Source organism: Gavia stellata, chromosome 1, assembly GCF_030936135.1.
Source record: "Gavia stellata isolate bGavSte3 chromosome 1, bGavSte3.hap2, whole genome shotgun sequence".
In the NCBI taxonomy this organism is placed as follows: domain Eukaryota; kingdom Metazoa; phylum Chordata; class Aves; order Gaviiformes; family Gaviidae; genus Gavia; species Gavia stellata.
In genome coordinates, this window is record NC_082594.1 from 102635490 (window position 1) to 102654186 (window position 18697).

General features: G+C 40.3%; 1 protein-coding gene across 1 annotated transcript; it reads right to left on the reverse strand.

Moving 5' to 3' along the window:
* Positions 1-850: 850 nt before the first annotated feature.
* IFNAR2 (interferon alpha and beta receptor subunit 2) lies at positions 851-17319 on the reverse strand. Its single transcript, XM_059819557.1, has 11 exons — positions 17260-17319; positions 17081-17150; positions 15819-15877; positions 14052-14148; positions 11769-11810; positions 11332-11461; positions 10979-11142; positions 7844-8016; positions 6163-6325; positions 5604-5722; positions 851-2172 (listed from the first exon to the last, which is right to left on the reverse strand). The coding sequence occupies exons 1-11, from the start codon at positions 17317-17319 to the stop codon at positions 1489-1491; spliced, it is 1761 nt and encodes a 586-aa protein (XP_059675540.1). The 3' UTR covers positions 851-1488.
* Positions 17320-18697: the final 1378 nt, after the last annotated feature.

The window sequence follows — 18697 nt, forward strand, 5'->3', positions numbered from 1 at the left end:
AGGCAATACAAATGTTACCTAAGAAAAGGTTTATCTCCCCTTCTTCTACCAGAACACTCACTATCTCTGATCAAAACCAGCATAAATTTGGGGGGAAAAGGAGAGCAGTTTCATTATTCGCAGAGTAAAAAGGGTTCTTTCTCAAGCGATTACTGTTGCCAACTGAAAATACCAGTTCTTTGGGGGGTGTTAATACATTTGTTTCTGGCCCATTTGTCACCTCCTGTTACTAAACAAGGCTACAAGGCAGGTTTGGCCTCCCCTGGGATGGGCGCAGTCCCGCTGCCTTCACTTACGGGCGAGTGATGCCCCTGACTTCTACCCCTGCGGAGAGGGGCACGTCAACTGCACTATACAAACAGCACAGGGTCACTGTGAGCCGAAGCTTCATCCACTAATTCTACGGATGCATAAATCTGCAAATATTTAACTTGTCACGATCCAAGCTGTCAGGTACTTACACCTACTTAGTTCTTAACAGTAGCGCAGCAGCAGATTATATTCCAGCACCTTAGGAATTACTCTCAGTTATCCTGACCAACAGAATGACTGCCAGCCACGACAGCCAGAAACTGCATGTGGGGAGAAGAGTAGTACCTAAGCAGATCAACACAAGGTGAAAAATGTTGTTTTTTCAGCCATATGATACATAAAAGCCTTCCCGTAAGGAGTAAATTCTTAGCAGGCTAACTCATGTAGCTTTTCAAAGGCATGTAGGAGGCACAGTAAAAATTCAGACAGGGATATGAAAAATTGTCTTTTTACAAAGCACAAATGTTGAAGTATAACTGTACACTGCAGTAGCGTTTAAGTGTTATAAAAATTTTTTAAAAAGTGTAGTATTCAATAATTGCACAAAATCATATATAAAAAAACTATAAAAAGGTATATTTAATGCCTTGATTCACAGTAAGGAGAACTCTTTTGTAAGCTGAGTAGTCTTATCTTCACCCCCATTATTTCATTTGATCAGCTTTCTCTGCAAAAATGTAGAAATCAGTTCACTCACTGACTGGAATACAGCAATCCATCCAGCAGCACAGGTTTCAGACTAATCCATCAAGAGAGCTAGAGAATAATAGAAGAGTCCTTTCAAATTAAAAAAGTGGTCTCTCAACCAGACCAGCCACTCACAACTCCCTTTACTACAAACTAACTTCTCACTTGAGTTATAGAAAAGATGTACTTTCCAACAGCTAAAAGGTATAAATCACTATCAAACTGGAAAATGAAATAGCCATTCTTTCTGCTGCATCTGAACAGTCATTTTTGTTTCTCTGTGGATAATCCAACCTGAATCATACCTGGAGCAACCCGGAGAGATAAGAGAAATATTTGTTAAAAATGAGTGTTGCGTATTTTCAGTGTTCAGGCATATACTCACAGAATGTTAAAAAAAGAAAAAGACAAGATCTGTATGTTGAGTCCAGAAATAAAGTTGGACAATATAAATTCATATGTTATAAAATAGCAGTGGTTCTCACTTATTCATCTTCTTATGTATTCAGTTTTTTGGCCCATATCTGAATCTGACGAGTCGCTTTCATCAGAAGAACAAGAGGAATTTTGCCATCCACGAGAGCCGTTATGACAGTGTTGTTCCGGCACACTTTCTGTGTCATCCAGGAGTTTCGATTCAAAAGCACGAGTACATTGCCAGTCAACTGCACCTTCCTGGGAAGAAAGAAGGGCTGCAGAACTATCCACGTTCTCTTCAGAGGCTCCCAACAGCACAGTATTTAAGTTAATGGTAAAGCAAGCACTGTTCCTTTGCCTAGAAGAATAGTTACAATTTACCTCAGCAAAAGGATTAAGTAACCCACTACTTGCGTCTTTGTTGTCTTCAATGTCCATCTCATGCTCTTCAAAATCTTCTGGGTCAGCATCTGGATTTTCACTTGCCTGGCTGCTGCTGTCGTCACATGTACTACTTGTACAGTACTGCACAAATACATTTGGCATGTCAGAGGAATGAGGTACTTTACTTATGATATCACGCCTTGTATAGTCATGATTACTTATGGCATCACTGTCATCGCTGTCATCTCCATCACTGACACCACCACTGGATTCATTTGCCTGTTTTTTAACCTCTTTGTAAATGACCTCTACAAAGGTTATTTCTTCAGATTCAAATATCCAAGGTGAATAGGCTAAAGTCCTGATGAATACCTAAAAGAACAAAGTGAATTAAAAAAAAAATAGCCAAATTTGCACACACACATGGAAAAATATGAAAAAAATACCCTCAATCATGAGGTTGTCAAACAAATTATTCCTTCTGTGCCACATTTTTGGCTTTTTCTGCAGAGTTCAGGGCATCTAGGATTGTTCCCTCTTCTCCATTCCTGTAAACATGACAGACTTCACTACAAATCAAAGCACACAGCACTGGACAGCCTCAAAGAAATTATGCTAGTGCCAAGCAGTTTCAGGTATGAAATGTTTCAATTCTAACTTTTGAGATATCTTTCTAAGAATAAAAGCTCATTTTAGAAACACATCTGAAACCTGATGCGAGTCTTGCAACTCTGTATTAGCTCTTGCAGTTACCATGCAGAAAGGAAACCTTACACAGATGATCAATTTTAATGTCCTTTAGAAATGTACCGTTTGAAGCCACGAACTGTGTAATATCCTCAGTCTCATTTTCTCAGTTTTACTCTGCACTTCTGAGTATTACGGAGTATTTGAAGCATCGGGAGAAAATGTTGACAATAAAAAAAATTAACCTTAGACACTACTTGGCAAAATCATGTTCAGTGATCTTAGGGATATGAAGGTAATGACATAGCAAAGGACAGAAACATGAGGAAAAATGCCTTAGAAAAAGTTGATACCAATCTGCTCTAGATATGTTTGTAGAAAATGGAAAATATTTATGCTGAAAAACCCCATAGAATTAAATGTAAAAGAAATCAGAGACTATAATAAAAAAAAGAAAGCAAGCAAAGATGGATAGAAACAAGTCCCAGGAATCTTGTTATTTTTGCTTGAAATTTAGTGGCAGTTCCGTCTCTTCTATTAAAATTAAAAATTTGCTGACTCAGGACTGGCTTCTTCAAGCGCTAAAACATGACACCTGATCACAGAAAAGGTCAAAGAAAGATTATTTTCTTCAAAACAGTGCAACAATTTGAGTGATGTATTACCATTACCTTTCTATCTTCCTTAAGTACTCTTCCTTAATCATGGACTTTTTTACCAATCACTATATGTGACTAATGAGAATACCTTAGCATTTAGAAGGCGATGCAGGTACTGTTTGCCTTGTGTATGTGCCCATCCTCCCCCCTACCCCCACCCTGAGTACGTCTTCTTCCAGAGCTATGTTGTTTCTTTTCTTTCCTTTGCTTTTTGTTTTCATTCAACTCCAATATTCAGGTAGATTATGACAGCCTGGTCCAGGACTTAGTTTCTAAAATCCTAACTAGGCCAGCTCTAGATTCTGGCAGAGACAACTTGCATATAAATATCCTTTTTTTCCTACTAAGTTTTCCACTATCAGGCATCCTTTTCACTGATGCCTGTTTGTAACAGAATACAATAATCAATCATTACTGAGACCAGAGAAGGAAGACAGACATCAGGCTACCCAGAGAAGTGATCCTGAACTTGCTAGTAACAGTTCTGGAACTAACAACTATGATACTTTTCTGGCCGGGACATATCCGCACATAACTGCATCCCAATCTATGGTATGAGGTACATGTGGAACTGGAAGGCTGGGGACCTGCAAGGTATATCTGATTTCAGTAAAGAGGATTTTCCTTTTGACTGAGAAGCTACTGTTGATGTTACAAAGCAGACTTCAGAAACCTAAGAAACAACATGCTTTAAAGATTGCTTCCTCAAAGCAGTGTCTCATCTCTACAAAGGTCTTTGATGGTCTATCCTTTATCTCCTTGTTGAGGTGAATTGAGAGTAAGTTCTTATTTGTTGTGTGTGAGATGATTTCCAACAACCATCCAGATCTTGCTCTTACCAGGCTGCTGAACTTTTATTTTTAACACTTCTCACATGCTGTCCTTGACTCTTTTTGCAGACAATAACCATGAAGCATAGCTTTAGGAAAAAAAGTCTTAGAGCACTAACAGTGACTCTTCTCCAGATGTGCCTAAATAACTGGCCCATTTTCTGGGGATAATGAGACCAAAACTCCCAAGTCTAGGCCACTTTTATACATCACTACAGGAACAATAGGCCCATACCCAACTGGGTCTTAAAGCTACCTTTTGTCTTTTCAGCTTGCTTTCCTATGGAAATGTGATAACGAAAAGACCTTGAAGGCAAGTTTAAAATATTTGCTTTCAGTTGTAGAATCTCTCAAAATGCCTTTAAGCTCCAGCAGCCAGGGACCTGGCTAAACTATGCTCAAATTTTCAGGGAACGCTCTGATTTTTGGTGTAATAAATGGAAAAATATTGTAGGGGTAATTGGTTTTGTTCTTAGAGAGGAGTACAATGCTGCAGGGTGAAATAATGGAGGCAAAATGTGCCAGAAACTGCTTTGCTAAGGAGCAATGGATACACATTGCTCCTGAATGTTTTCAGAGCAACCTTCTTGGTGGAGAAAAGGTCTTCTCCCTATGCACTTCACCTAAGAACTGGAGTAGGTGGTTTTTTTTGGAGTTATTGCCCTGGCTCAGATAGTAGAAGAAATTTGTCTGCTGCAGGAAGGATTTGCATATAAAGTAATTTTTGAAGGACAAGGGGTTAATTGTCTTATGCTGAGTGCTCTGCTGTAGAACCTAGCCTGCTTCTGTGACCCTAAAGAGTTCATTTAAAGTTACATTGGGGGGGTGTCTCCCCTTCACTACTGCTTGCCCCCTCTAACTTCATAGAATCATAGAACAGCCCAAGCTGGAAGGGACCTCGAAAGACCATCTGGTCCAACCTTTCATGGGAGAGGGAGCCTAGATGAGATTATCTAGCACCTTGTCCAACTGCATATTGAAAACCTCCAGTGATGGGGACTCTACCACATCCTTGGGAAGGCTGTTCCAGTGATTGATTGTTCTCACTGTAAAAAATTTCCTGTATCAAGATGTAACCTCTCATGGTGCAACTTGTACCCATTGCCCCTTGTCTTGAGAGCCTCTGTCCTGTTTTTAGCCGGTCTTTAAGTACTGGAATACTGTAATGAGGTACCGCCTGAGCCTTCTCTTCTCCAGGGAGAAAAGACCTAACTCCTCAGTCTTTCCTCACAGGGCAGATTCTCCAGCCCTTTGCTCATCTTCGTGGCCCTCCTCTGGACCGTCTCCAGTCTGTCTGCATCTTTCTTGCGCTGTGGGGACCAGCACGGTACACAATACTCCAGGTGTGGCCTGACAAGCGCTGAGTAGGGTGGGATGATCACCTCTTTATCTCTGTTAGTAACTTGTCACAGAAGTAGCAAGAAATGGTTTTGAAAAAGACTGAATATTTGTTCCGCGGAACAGACAAGATTTAGCAGCCTACAAACTGTCTTTGGCAAAGGTAAACTGCAAATTAAAACACTGTATGTACTTACATAACTTGCACCTAATGCACAGGATTAGAAATTTCAGATGGTTAACTTCCTCCTCCCAACCAGGAAGGTTAAATATGAGAATTATTACATACCAAGGTACGTGGAAGTGATTCTTTTGGAAGAATATAACCTCCTGCATGCATACACTTCAGGGCACCAGCTAACATCAGTGAAAAACATATAGCACCTGCTATTGCAGCTGTATGATAATCTGCAAGTGAAAAAAACAAACATACATGAATGAAGTTTCCAATGACCACATTTCATATTTCACATTCAGAACAGCTATTTAGAATCACAGAATAATTTTGGTTAGAAGGGACCTCTGGAGGTCATGTGGTTCAAAGTCAAAATAAGACCAAATCTCAAATTAGATTCAGGAATTAAAAAAGAAATTACACCATCTTTGATAATTATTTATGCAGTTAGTGGAGATTTGTATGGCTCACAGGATTAAGAATAGATTTGTAGCCCCAAAGTGGATGGGTTTTTATATTTCACTTATAAATCCCCACAATGTTTATCACTCAGACGGTACTTTCTCTCTCATTATTTTTAGGATTAATTGACTTGTAAATCTTCGTATGTAAAAAGAACACACTTGCACACAATCAAGTCAGACAATCCATTCCTGCACCACAGCACAGTTACCTTGTCGAACTACAGAGTCTGTAGTTATACATTTCCAGTGTGATGGGATGGAATGCTTGTTTAGAGATGCAGTGACCGTAACAGACACACAGTAATTTCTATTTGCATACAATTCTTCAATAACAGTATTAAAAATGTCTTCTGTGGTTTTCTCACGTGACCTCTGCCATGAAAGACAATGTTTTAAACTTAGCTATTTGCCTATAAAGAGATCCCCAGCCACTGATAAAAGATTACGGCTATTTCAGAGAAATGCAGGAGCACGTGAAACTGTAAAAACTGACGCAGTAACTCAGTGGTTTACCTAGACAACTGCTTCATCTCTAGTTCTAGCTGATGTCAAGATATCTACCTTACACCTGTTTGTGAAACATCATATTATCAAAGATAAATTGCCTTCTGTCTTCAACTGTTGATCACTGTTATGTCTCCTTGAAGTAGCCTCACATAGATTCTACAGATTTGAAACTGTAAGTGATATTCCGATTCAGAAATCAGGGGAAAAATATCCATGGCAGGCAAGCTGTTGTCCTTCTTCTGTGACTCATTGCAGAATGAGTTACAGAGATTAAATTCCCAACAGGTACCAGTCTGACCCGCTGTTCAAAACTTCCAGTGCAGACAGCCCATGCTCTAGTTAGGCAACTTGTTCTAGTGCTTTGCCAGCCCAGGTATTAATGTCCCTCTTGATGTTTAACCTGAAGTCTGCACAACTGCCAATCTCACTTCACTGTTTTTGGTCACAGTCACAGTTAATAGTTTATTTCCTCCTTTTCTGTAGTAAATGTTTACATATTCAGAGACTCTGGCCTCTAACTGTGCTTTGCGTGCTTACACTAAGTGGTCCCCTATTATTCCAGCATTTCCTCACAGGTCATGTGTCAGGATCCCCTCACTGTCCTCACTGTTCCTTTTTGGATCCTGCTCAGCTGGTCTGTGCCTTTTCTGAACCCCAGACTGGTGCAGGGTAGGTGTGTTTTGCAAGTACTGAGTACGTAAAAATATGGGATTTATCTCTCAGCAACATGCGAGTCATGTTTAGCTTGTAATATTATAGAATGCTCTCATCTTCTCTGGCAAAACTGCTGCCTGTGTAGCTGTTACCACTCCACTTATTACACAGACAATTATTCTTAAGTGTTATGCCTTGCATTGGTCCTTATTGAATTATCTCCTATTATTTTAAGATTGTTTCTCCATTTTGTGAGGATCATTTTAAGCTCTAATCACGCCTGTCTACCCCTGTATTTCAGCATACAAAAAAAAAAAATTAGATAGTACCAGACACAGAATAGGTTGTTTCAGAAACTAACTGGACACATTTTTCCAGTTAGACAGAAAACTCCTGAACTGCTTTCTGAACATATTTTCCTATCAGCTGTGCATACACCTGCTAGTAGTTTGTGCTCAACTGCCTTTCCCTTGTCTTCCCAGAGAATAATCGCTTGAGCCAGTGCCCTGTGCTTTACTTCAAGTATGGATACAGGACAACTAGTATTCCTCTTCTAGGTCTGCTACTCTGCAGTAAAAGGAAGCTAAGATTATGTTGGCCATTCTCTTTGTTTTCTTCTAAGTATCTTCTATTCACATATTTGCTTCTGTGAATCTGCTAACCATCAAAGCCATTTTATGCTTTCTGTATTTTTCCCCTAAAGCACAAATAAAACAAAATGTTCTTTACCTTATGCTCTTCATCAAGTGTTTTCAATGTTATATCATAATCAAGCTCTTTATATATATCAATTAAAGAGAGTCGCTTTCCATTTTTTCTGAAGTGAGAGGTTGGCAGCTTTATGGTGACATTTACGCAGTTTAGACAGGAACTGATATTTACTTCCGGTGGTCCCAGGAATGCTATTGAAAAAAGAAAGAGGAAAAAAAAATCATGGAAAAAAATATACACTGTGTATTCAGTACCAATTCTATTTCAGCGACGGATATATAGGTGACTAATCAGACTCCAGAGTACGTCACTGTTGTAAATCCACAAGGCCTTGCAACATTTAAGTTCCATGGTCAAGCGATCTTTTCTCACACGACTAGATTTTAAAAACAGAAAGCAGTGAAGGGGAGGGAAGAAGCAGAAAGGTGACAGAGGCTTTGCTTCAGCTCCACAGAGATGTGAGCTTTTTATCTATTTGAGAGGAAAGCTGAGGTTAATATATAGGAAAAGCTGGTTACTTTCTTGCTCATCATCATCACCTTCTAGTTACTCTCTGGAAGGAATTTTTGTAGAAATTCAGTGGTGGGTATCCCTGCACATATTCATACTGGTTACAAGGAAGGCTATAGGTCTAAACTTGACAGCTGAGCTCCAAAGACTAAAAACTCTACTGACAGTAGGAGGGAGGAGCTAGTGAAACAGTTACACTTCTGTGAGACTTCCACTGAGTTCAAAGTAATCTCTCAAGTTCAGGTCTTCAGAACATGTATGTGTTTGAAGAGCCATGCACACTAATTGTCTCCTCTCTCCAAAACTACCCATCCATCAAGATCAGAGGAACTTCTGTAGTAAATCAAGCCTAAGATCTTCTCTCCTCCAACACAGGAAAGAAGTAGGAATGTTGGAAAACGGGTGAGAACAATCTCCATAATCCTCCATTTCTGCCTACTACATTGTGGGGGGAAAGACCATGAAAATTTAGAGTTTGCATTTAACTTTTGTCTTTTCTAGAAGCACGTACATTTTGATCAAGGTGGAGACTGGTTTGCCAACCTCTGCAAAATTAAAAAAAGCAATATACATTTGTTAACTACTTCTGTTCCTGAAATAGGGTAGAAAGCAAAAAAAAAGTTTAACACTTAGAACGAATGTGAGCTTTCATCTACCCTCAAACAGGAAAGCACATCCTAGTCAAATGGTTGCACACTTACTCCTTTCTCATCTTTGAAGTTACAAATAAACATTAGCTTAAATCTCTTTACAGTCAAATGTGGTTGTTCTCCTGGCTCTTTGTTATGAAGCCTTTCTGTCCTTGCTCAAATCTGTCTGTCAACAGAAGTGAGATTCCACCATAGGTATTTGAAGGTAGATATCAACTACACCCAGTAAGGAAGTATCTCAGAATATTGATTCTGTTCTATTCAGGCACTGTAAAACAAAAAAGGACTACAGGGTTCATTTAAGTCCCACGCCCTGGAAAACATGACCTCACTCAATTGCTTATGGTTTCAACTAGAGAACTACTAGCAAAACATGCAATTTCAATTTACAAGTCGCCAGTGAGGGACAATCAGTCAGAGCACCCGACAGTTTGTTCCAGTGGTCAATTCAAAATATGCCTCTTGTTCCTAGCCAAAATTTATCTAGCTTCAGCTTCCAGTCAGGGCATGCTGTTATGAGTTGTTCACAAGACTGAAGAAGCCTGCCATCATATTTACTAGTGGTCAATGCACCTTCTGATCCTTCTCTTTAATAAACTAACTGCTGAAAGACTGAAGGCCTCCACCTCAGAGAGATGTTCTCAAATCCTTCAGTTATCCTTGTGGCTATTCTGCCCATCCCCTCCAATTTTTCATGATTTCTGAGGCTATAAGTGGACATAGCAGCAGCTACCTCTGTGCTGAATTCAGAGGTAACATGATGTATTCCTCCTCCACAGTCCTCCAACTGTTCCTCAATCTCTGCCTCTGTTACTTCAGAACTGAATACCAAGCATAACTAAGGGTGAAGCCACCTCTGGCATTAGATGTAACAGCTAATAAGCAACTTCTTTCAGCAAGGAAAGGGAAAAGAGCAGGTTGAACAAACAAGTAAATCTCTTCCCCTACACCTACTGCAGACATGGTATTTCTTTAACTCTTAACGTTGACTACTTGAAGACATTAAAAAAAACCCCAACATTGTTTTCAAGTTATGTATCTTACACACTTAGAGATTTTTACTTTGTGCTTGTCAATGCTTGACACGATGCTATTTTCTCTCTCTCTAGATATTTTATTTCTAAACCAGAGCCCTGTCCATTTATCAGAACTACTGTAGCCACTAATTTTAGAAAGCTATCTATATATTCTATGTCTTGTAACTGATATGCGATAGATTATATACAAATTCATATTCTCTTAGATAAAGTAATAAGCTTCCGACCATGTTAGGTTCCAGTATCTTACTGTAAAGCTACCAGAATATAGTTTTGTGCTGGTTTTGGCTGGGATAGAGTTAATTTTCTTCATAGTAGCTACTATGGGGCTATGTTTTGGATTTCTGCTGAAAATAGTGTTGGTAACACAGGGATGTTTTAGTCACTGCTGAGCAGTGCTTACACAGAGTCAAGGCCTTTTCTGCCTCTCACACCAGCCCACCAGCAAGTAGGCTGGGGGTGCACAAGAAGTTGGGAGGGGACATAGCTGGGACAGCTGACCTCAGCTGACCAAAGGGATATTCCATACCATATGACATCATGCTCAGCATATAAAGCTGGGCGAAGAAGAAGGAAGTGGGAGACATTCAGAGTTATGGCATTTGTCTTCCCAAGTAACTGTTACACATGATGGAGCCCTGCTTTCTTGGAGAGGGCTGAACACCTGCTGGCCTCTGGGAAGTAGTGAATGAATTCCTTATTTTGCTTTGCTTGTGTGTGCGGCTTTTTCTTTGCTTGCATGTGCGGCTTTTGCTTTACCTATTAAGTTGTCTTTATTTCAACCCAAGATTTTTCTCACTTTTACCCTTCCAATTCTCTCCGCCATCCCATTGTGGGGGGAGTGAGCAAGCAGCTGTGTGGTGCTTAGTTGCTGGCTGGGATTAAACCACGACACATTTATACATCAGCTAGGAATAAAAACTACTTAAACAAGCAAATGCAGACAGAGAACTTACTGTCAGTAGATGGCATAAAAAGAAGTACAGAAGAATTGAATACTTCAGTTCCTATGAAGCTTTGAACCAATGCAGAATACTGAGTGGAAATATCTTCAAAATCATCTGTCAGATCACAGGAGAGTTGTGCAGTATTTGAACATTGTTTAGCAGTCTTCCAGTTCCTGTAGATCAAAACAAGTTAAAAAAAGACCAAAATAATCTATCTGGATTCTCTGATACAAGAAAGCATTGTGGGGAGGGGGGGGAAGCATTTCCAAGTGGAAAAACAGACAAACAAACAAGAAAACCCCAGCCTTAGTATTTTGAGTTGATAAACATTAAAAGTAAAATTTGTGCCTTATAAGACTTGCCTGCGGTCAGTGTACAGCACACGATAGTATGTTGGCACAGCTGGATCACTTTTTGCTTGCCAGGACAAAATGTGCTGAAAATTGCTGGATTGCATTTGTAGGTTGTGAGGTGGCCCTCCGAGAAATCTTTCTAGAAAGGGAAAAAACAATCCAAAAACAAACAACCCACCAATTTGAACAGCAAACAAATGTGAGATTGCAACAATTCTCATCAATAAACCAAATTAGAGCAGCCCAATATTTGCCCCAAAATAAAGCAACCATAGAACAGAGTTCAGCACAACAGAAACAATGCAAAAGGACTGTCCTCCTGTATTATATTTCTATTAAGTTCTTTCTTCAAAAAGCATAAAGTTTTAAAATGATGGTTGGTGAGAATATACAAATTTTTTGGACTGTGTTAGGAAAAGCATTTGAAAGACAACAAAAACTCTTACCAGGCAAGCTGCAACAAGCTGTAGACAGAATGCTGATGTACACTGGAAAATGAAACTACGTATTAATGCATTTGTATGTCTACAACATCTGATTATTAGCTTACTATCGGCAATATTAATTTGCAACAATTAGAGACAATACTCAGCATTCCCTCAAACAAAGAACAGTTTCTTTCTTTCACATCTTCTTCCTACTACTTTCGTCTACCCTTCCCTCCTTCCCCAGAGTATGGGATGTCCCCTTCCAACCTCTGTCATTAATTCGAGGCTCCTAGGAGCTAGTTCTGTGGTTCAGGCTTATGCTGATCCCTGCCAGATGAGGTTCAAGACTCAGTGTGAATAAACATACTTAAGATGTTCTTACTAAATATTGTCTTAAAGGATTCTGACTATATTTCAGGTAGGTCACTCTGTCTATTAAACTCCATTTTAAGTCATGACAAGAATCTTAAAACTGGTCTGGGAAAAGACACTATTACTGCTTCAAGAACGTTATTGAATCATCTTCACAGATGCCCTTCTTTGCTACTTGTGGGGAGTCGTCAAGGCTGTTGTTTAACAACTTTGGTGTATTACTGACTGACTGTCTTCAGACAGCTAACTCCTGTAACTCCCTATTTCAGGCTCTATTTCATAACTCCCTCTCTATTCTCACTGTATCCAGAATTCTTTTCCTTGACAAATGCAGTCTTGCATCATTCATATCTTTTCCTAATGCATTAAAGTAGTTATTTTATGATCCTTGTCTACTTTTGCAAAGAGTACTGGAAGAGGAAAGGAAAAAATTCCTACTCAATTAATTAAATAAGGAGGTACCTGCACAGAATCTTTATGGCTGCAGAGAAGTGCCTTAAAATTTGCCCTTTAATTAGCAGTAGGCACACAGAGAAGCACACACAAACACACTTGGGCACTTAAGTTTGTTGAACCCATTTGAGATGGATACTTAGCCAAGTATCTCTTATAAATCTGGCTCTTCAGACATCTGTTTCACAAATATTAAACTATGCTCCCGGCATCCCTTCTGAAATTAGATGCAAAGAGATTAAGCAGCTCACTTGAGTTGCACATGCAGCAAATTTGTATTTCCACAAGACAAAAAACTCATCTCTCCCAAGCTTCATTTTACCATTCAAACCACAGATATTGTCTCTCTTGAATGTCTTCCTTTTGCACTTGTTCTTCTGCATTATTGCTGAGTAATAAACATCCCCTTACAGAAGTGCAGTTAAAAGTAGAACAACTGATTTCCTGCCATATAGTAACAGATCACCTATCTGGAAAAAACATCCAGTGCGTATGAATAATAAAGCAATACTTTAACAGTTGTTGTTCTTTACCTGAACACAAGCTCAGATTTGTAATAATTTGTGGCAGGAATTCTCCCTTCTCCCAACAGGCACACAGCCTTTAGCACACTAAGGATATTCCCGTTATAGAAGCAGATAGTGTCAGTGCACAGACTCTAGTAATGACACACTTCCTTGGATTAAGCCCTTCGTACTGGGAGATGCAAACAGTCTTTTGCCATTCTCTCTTATGCCAGCCACCTCACATGTGTCTGCTGTCTTGCTGATGTATTTCCTGTTGACATAAATGTTTTTTCTGTTCTGTCCATATTTGTGACTTTCAAATGCCTCTCCCCTATCAAAATCAAATTCCTTTCATCTATACTTTAAACTGCCCCAGAACTTTGTTTCAATAAGCATGTTTAGCAAAGATTTTTGGAGAGTTGCAAAATTGTATAGGTTACACTCTTACACAAGAGACACAGACAAGAAAAAAAAAATCTTAGACCAAGTAACTGGGAAACTTAAGACCGGAGAAATAAAGACTGTCTGTAAACTGAATGGGGAATCTTCTTTATCATCTTATCCTTTTTACAGAATTAAATGATCCTATCAAAACAGTTTACCACTACAACTACAACTCAGCCAACAAACTATGTTCGTTGTGCCTACTAATCCAGAAACTAAGGAGTCCTGAAAAAAAATTAGAACAAGAAATGAAAAACACCACCATCCAACTAAGAGTTCACTGGACACTTAGAGAGGGAGAATGCAGTATGCAGTTTCAAAGCATTTCTTTCTTACGGGAAAATAATGGTTTATGTATAGAATGGAGTATGTAGAATATAATACACTAGATTTTTGATTCTGTGAATTATTCCAGGGAGAGCTCTGTAAAATGATGATGATATCTTACTTCAGTAACTCAGAAGGAGTGTTAGTAAAAAATTAGCAGTACTACTCCTCTTACAATATAAAGGTACAGGCAACTTACCAAGTTGATAAAAATGCATTGGTCCACCCATCAGTGTTTCCAGAGTGATTAAGAAATACAACCTACTGATGGTAAAATAAACATTTTGCTTCTGTACCTAAAAATACATTAAAAACAATCACATTCAGCAAATCATCTTAGTAAGTTACTTGCAAGTAAAATGAAGTCTATGTACAAAGAGTTATTTTAACCTCTTCAATGTTTGGAGGGAGGTAGTGGTACTGAAACAATTACTGCTATCGGGGTGGGGCAAGGATCCTCAAATTAGACAGGCAAATTTATGACAATAGCACTTTCCTTTTTTTCGCATGGAAAGGGCTTGTACCAGTTCAAATAAATACAGAAAGTATTGTGTGATTATTTGTATTAATTTTGCATGAAGATAACATCTGAAAATCCTACATCACTCCCTCCAACTTATTAAATACAATGAAAATAAACATTGCTTGGCTTTATTTGAAATATTACAAGAACTCATCACTGTTCTAAAAAATGTTTCCAGAAAGAGGGCAGATCAAGAGGGAGGTTAGGAAAAAAAAATTTATAAAATTATTAATTATAAGGAAGTTATGAAGTTTATGTTACAATTTTTAATACATAAAATATATTAAAATATTCCCTTTCCTCGATGTTATTATTTTACTCTATTTATTATCCTCATAGCATTAATATTTGCAGGATCTGGTTTTGAATTACAGGCAAAGTACTAAGGAACAACTGTGAATCTATGGACAGCTGGGCAAGGGTATAACTATTTCCAAATAATCTTCGCCTCAGGTTTAATACAAGTAAGTTGGCTTTTAATTTAAAATTATTTTTAAATACAACTTAAATTATTTTCTCTGCAAAGCAAAACAGCTTAAAATCATGACAAGGCATACTACGATCAAACTTAACACAGTATGTTAAAATCAGATTAATTAAAAAAACCCTTATCTGAGATGTATATCTTCCTCTGCTCAAAGTTTTAGCATGGCTATAGGAAGTCACTGGATAAACGTTGAGAACCTGTATCTGTGCGACCGATAATTGTAATTCCACAGGCAAAGAGAACGTTCTTTTCCTTTCAGTTTGGTTCATTTTATTAATTCATTTAAGCATGAGGAATATTTCGGAGTATAAAATACCAGTCTTCCCCTTTTAAATCAAAATTTAAAATTATGGAGATAAGAAGATAAGATTTACTAGTTACAAAATCTTTATCACTGATGTCAGCTAACTGGAAAACGATAAAGTCACACATATCTATCAAGTCCATTTAGTTTTGGCACTAATGAATGTGACAGAAGATAAAATAACTTGACTTTCTCGTTCAGATCAAGCTTACAGACTGCACAAGTAGAAAAAAAAAAAAATCTTTCTACTTCAACAAGGTTACCAGCTTTGTTCAGAAGCCACACAGAAACCTAAAACCAAACAGTGTTACTTTCACAGTCCCTTTAAAGAACAGTTACACCTGCAGGATCTGATTTTTCAGGCTGTTCAAAATTTTCTCTTAAGGGGAAAACTTTGAGGATCCAGAATTCACTTAGCAAAATATTTCCTTTATGTCTTAATCCTCGCAAATTATCACATGTTCAAAGCACTCCATATACAGTACTATGCAATATATGTATTTGGCTACCTTCGATCCTTGATGTGCATGCTATCATGAATAACAACTATCCCACTCTTGGAATCTGAAGTGACTTGTGTATGTCTCTGTATGCTGAACAACACATGTATCTTACATGATGTATATTCAAAGCCAAGCTATGGGTTTAGCACCTTAGAATATGTAAGAAAAATGACACAAAACAGGTTTATCTCCGAGTTTGCACAGTTGCCTCAATCTGGACGTCCTCTGCAGATCTGTCAATGCCAGTGAAATTCCAGGAGAAATTCCAGAGGAAAACCATTTCGGTCAGAACTCTGATTAGTTTTTGTTACTCTTCCTCTTCAGAGCTTCAGCAATCCCTGGAGAGAAGCCATGGAAATACTAGTCAGTCCAGCCTCCACTCACCTCATCAGCCTGGTCTCACCGTAACTCTCCTGTGAGCTGCCTGAAGCCCCCAGCACTTTCAAAACTCAGCTTCACACTTCCACATCATCTTCAGTGGCAGCACATATTTAACTGGAGTTCAGGCTGAGTTGTTTTGCATTTGCTTCCAATCAGGAGAAAAAGAAGGCTTTGAAGTTTTGAAAGTCACTGGCTTGTGTTTCAGAAAAGCTCCATATCAGTAAAGCAGAAAACATACCCTATTCTTTGAAACAAGCAGATGCTATATTTATTTATAGAAATCTACTTATTGGAGTATTGAAAGAGAGACAGAGAGAGAGACAGACACCACAGGAGATGTTTCAGGCAGAGAAGTCAGCAGAGGAATGTACAAAACCTACACAGGTAATGCAATGTATGGATCAACTTTACTACTGAAACCATGCGAACTAGGGAATCGCACTGTAGGTCGTTAATGTTATGCCCACACTCTGTTCCTGGCTTTGCTAGGGGACTTTGGATAAGTTGCTTCTAAGGATATTTAATTCATTTACCCTTAATAATCCAAGTCCATTAACCAGAAGTCCATTTTCCATACACTGCCAGCAGTGCTCCTGGTGAGCCAAACGTGCCCCTGGAGGAACCAGTGTGGGACATGCAGCATTAAAACACACCAACAGACTCCTCGGCTGCCCTGTGCTGCTCCGGCACGGCGGGGGGGACAACGAAACAGCACTGGCGACAACCAGCTCTGTCAGAGTCTACCGTTGTGTATTTTCCCTTAGAAATTTCTGCCCCTGAGCTACGCAAGTACCTGCATCAAAACCAGCTACAATGCACCTCACCGCCTATCGCTGGGGTCAATTGTGCATTCAGTGACACTGCCGAAGAAACAATCCCAACAGCCCGCTGGTTTTACGTACGATTCAGCCGGGATTACGCCAAAACGTGCTGCGGGGACACGGATTTCGGCCAACAGCAGCCTCCACAACGCGCCCAGCAAAGCGCCAACAGAAACCAGAGGCCTTTCCAGGAAATCCCGGGGGCTGACCGCTGCTCAGGAAGCCCGGCCTGGCGCCCACAGTCTCGTCTCGTCTCCCCCCGCCCTCGCTCCGGCGGCTCTAACGGAACAGCTCCAACGCCCATACCACAGACGGGCGCCCCCGCCCCAAGGCCGGCGACCCCCTAAGGGAAAGCGGTGGGGGCACGCCGCCGCCTCCCCAGCCGTACCTCGCAGCTGGCGGCATCCCTGAGAGCTCCGCTCCGCTCCGCTCCGCTGCGGCTCCCCATGGCTCCCCTGTCAGGCCGAGGGAGACGCACCAAACACCACCCCTAACGGGAAACGGCGGAAGCGGCGCTACAGCGCAGGGCGTGCGGCTGGCCCCGCCCGATGCGGGGGGTAGGGAAGCGTACGTGTGGGGGGGCAGTGGTCGTTAGGGCCGTTGGTCACCGGCGTTAGGGCGCCGCTTCGGCCGGAGCGCGGGCTGCGCCGCGCCGGTGGCCGGAGGCTCCCCCGGCGAAGCACAGCTTCCCTCCCCCACTCGCGGAAAGCGGTTTCTGCCCTTGTTTCGCTTTCTTTTACCCGCTCCTCCCGCCCCCGGTCTTTGATGCTTGTTGTGAAGGTCGTCTCGGCGGAAAGCTGCGAAAGCGCCTGCTGATCGCCCTCCTCGTTTGTGGTCTCCTTGGCCTTAGTGCTGAGAGAGGGTGGTGCTGCTTCTGAGTGTTTTGTAAATACTTGCCTTTGTCATGTGAGGGATCTTCATGAGAAGATCTTGGTGCCTACCTGAAGCAAGCGAGGGGTGAGAGACCAGGTCTGCTTAGTGGCCGTGTCCTGCTGCACCTGCGGCCTCTCTGACTACACCTCCTTGTCCATTGGCTTCTGCGTCTTCACTGATTGAGGCACGTGTAATTTTGGGAGTCATTTGGCGGTTGGACATGAGGTTATGCTGCATTTCCTTAAGCCATACAGGGCAAAGCAAACCTGAGATTTCTAATGACCATCTCTTAAGCTTCTACACATTTTCTGCTTAAATAGATATATTGCTTTAACCCATGAATAATAGCTCAAAAGTAGTGAAGACAGTTTTTCTCCATTTTACTTCATGAAGAAATAACCTTGGATCTGAGATGCAAACTGAAAAAGTCCCAGTTCTGACTAGAAACTCCAAACAGGCTAAGTTCACTGTATGTCTTTGCATGACTTTGTCCCATGAGTGTGGCACCATTATTTGTGTTTCTTGATTCTAGTTCCAAATTAACTTTTTGAAGGGCAGAACATTTACCTGGAAGCAGAGTCTGGAATGAAAATCAGAAGGACAGTCAAAATTTTAATGATAGTCTGCCTTGATCAGTTCTGCAATAATAGTACCGTGCCTTTCAGCATGCTTACATCTGCTTTATACCTCTGACACTACCTTCCCATGGCTCACTCAGCTTCTGCCTATTCAAACTTAAAGGTCTCCTAAACTTTATTTTGTTGTTGTTGTTTCACTTGCTCCAGCACACATTTTTTTTCTTAAGGCTATTTTACTTGTGAGCCTTTCTATTTTTTGTTAACTCCTTTTTCAGCATCATCTTTAGTGAAACCTCTTTCTAATTTCCTGTTGTCTTTGCAGAAGTTCCCCCAAACTCTGTTCTTTCCTGCCTATCAGATGAATTCACTGGCTCT

Coding starts and splice junctions, on each gene's coding strand:
- IFNAR2 (XM_059819557.1), bottom strand. CDS start 17,319: ATGGGGAGCCGCAGCGGAGCGGAGCGGAGCGGAGCTCTCAGGGATGCC. Junction 17,151..17,259: donor GGGATGCCGCCAGCTGCGAG/GTACGGCTGGGG, acceptor CTGTTCCGTTAG/AGCCGCCGGAGCGAGGGCGG. Junction 6,326..7,843: donor CACTTGATGAAGAGCATAAG/GTAAAGAACATT, acceptor CTTTCATGGCAG/AGGTCACGTGAGAAAACCAC.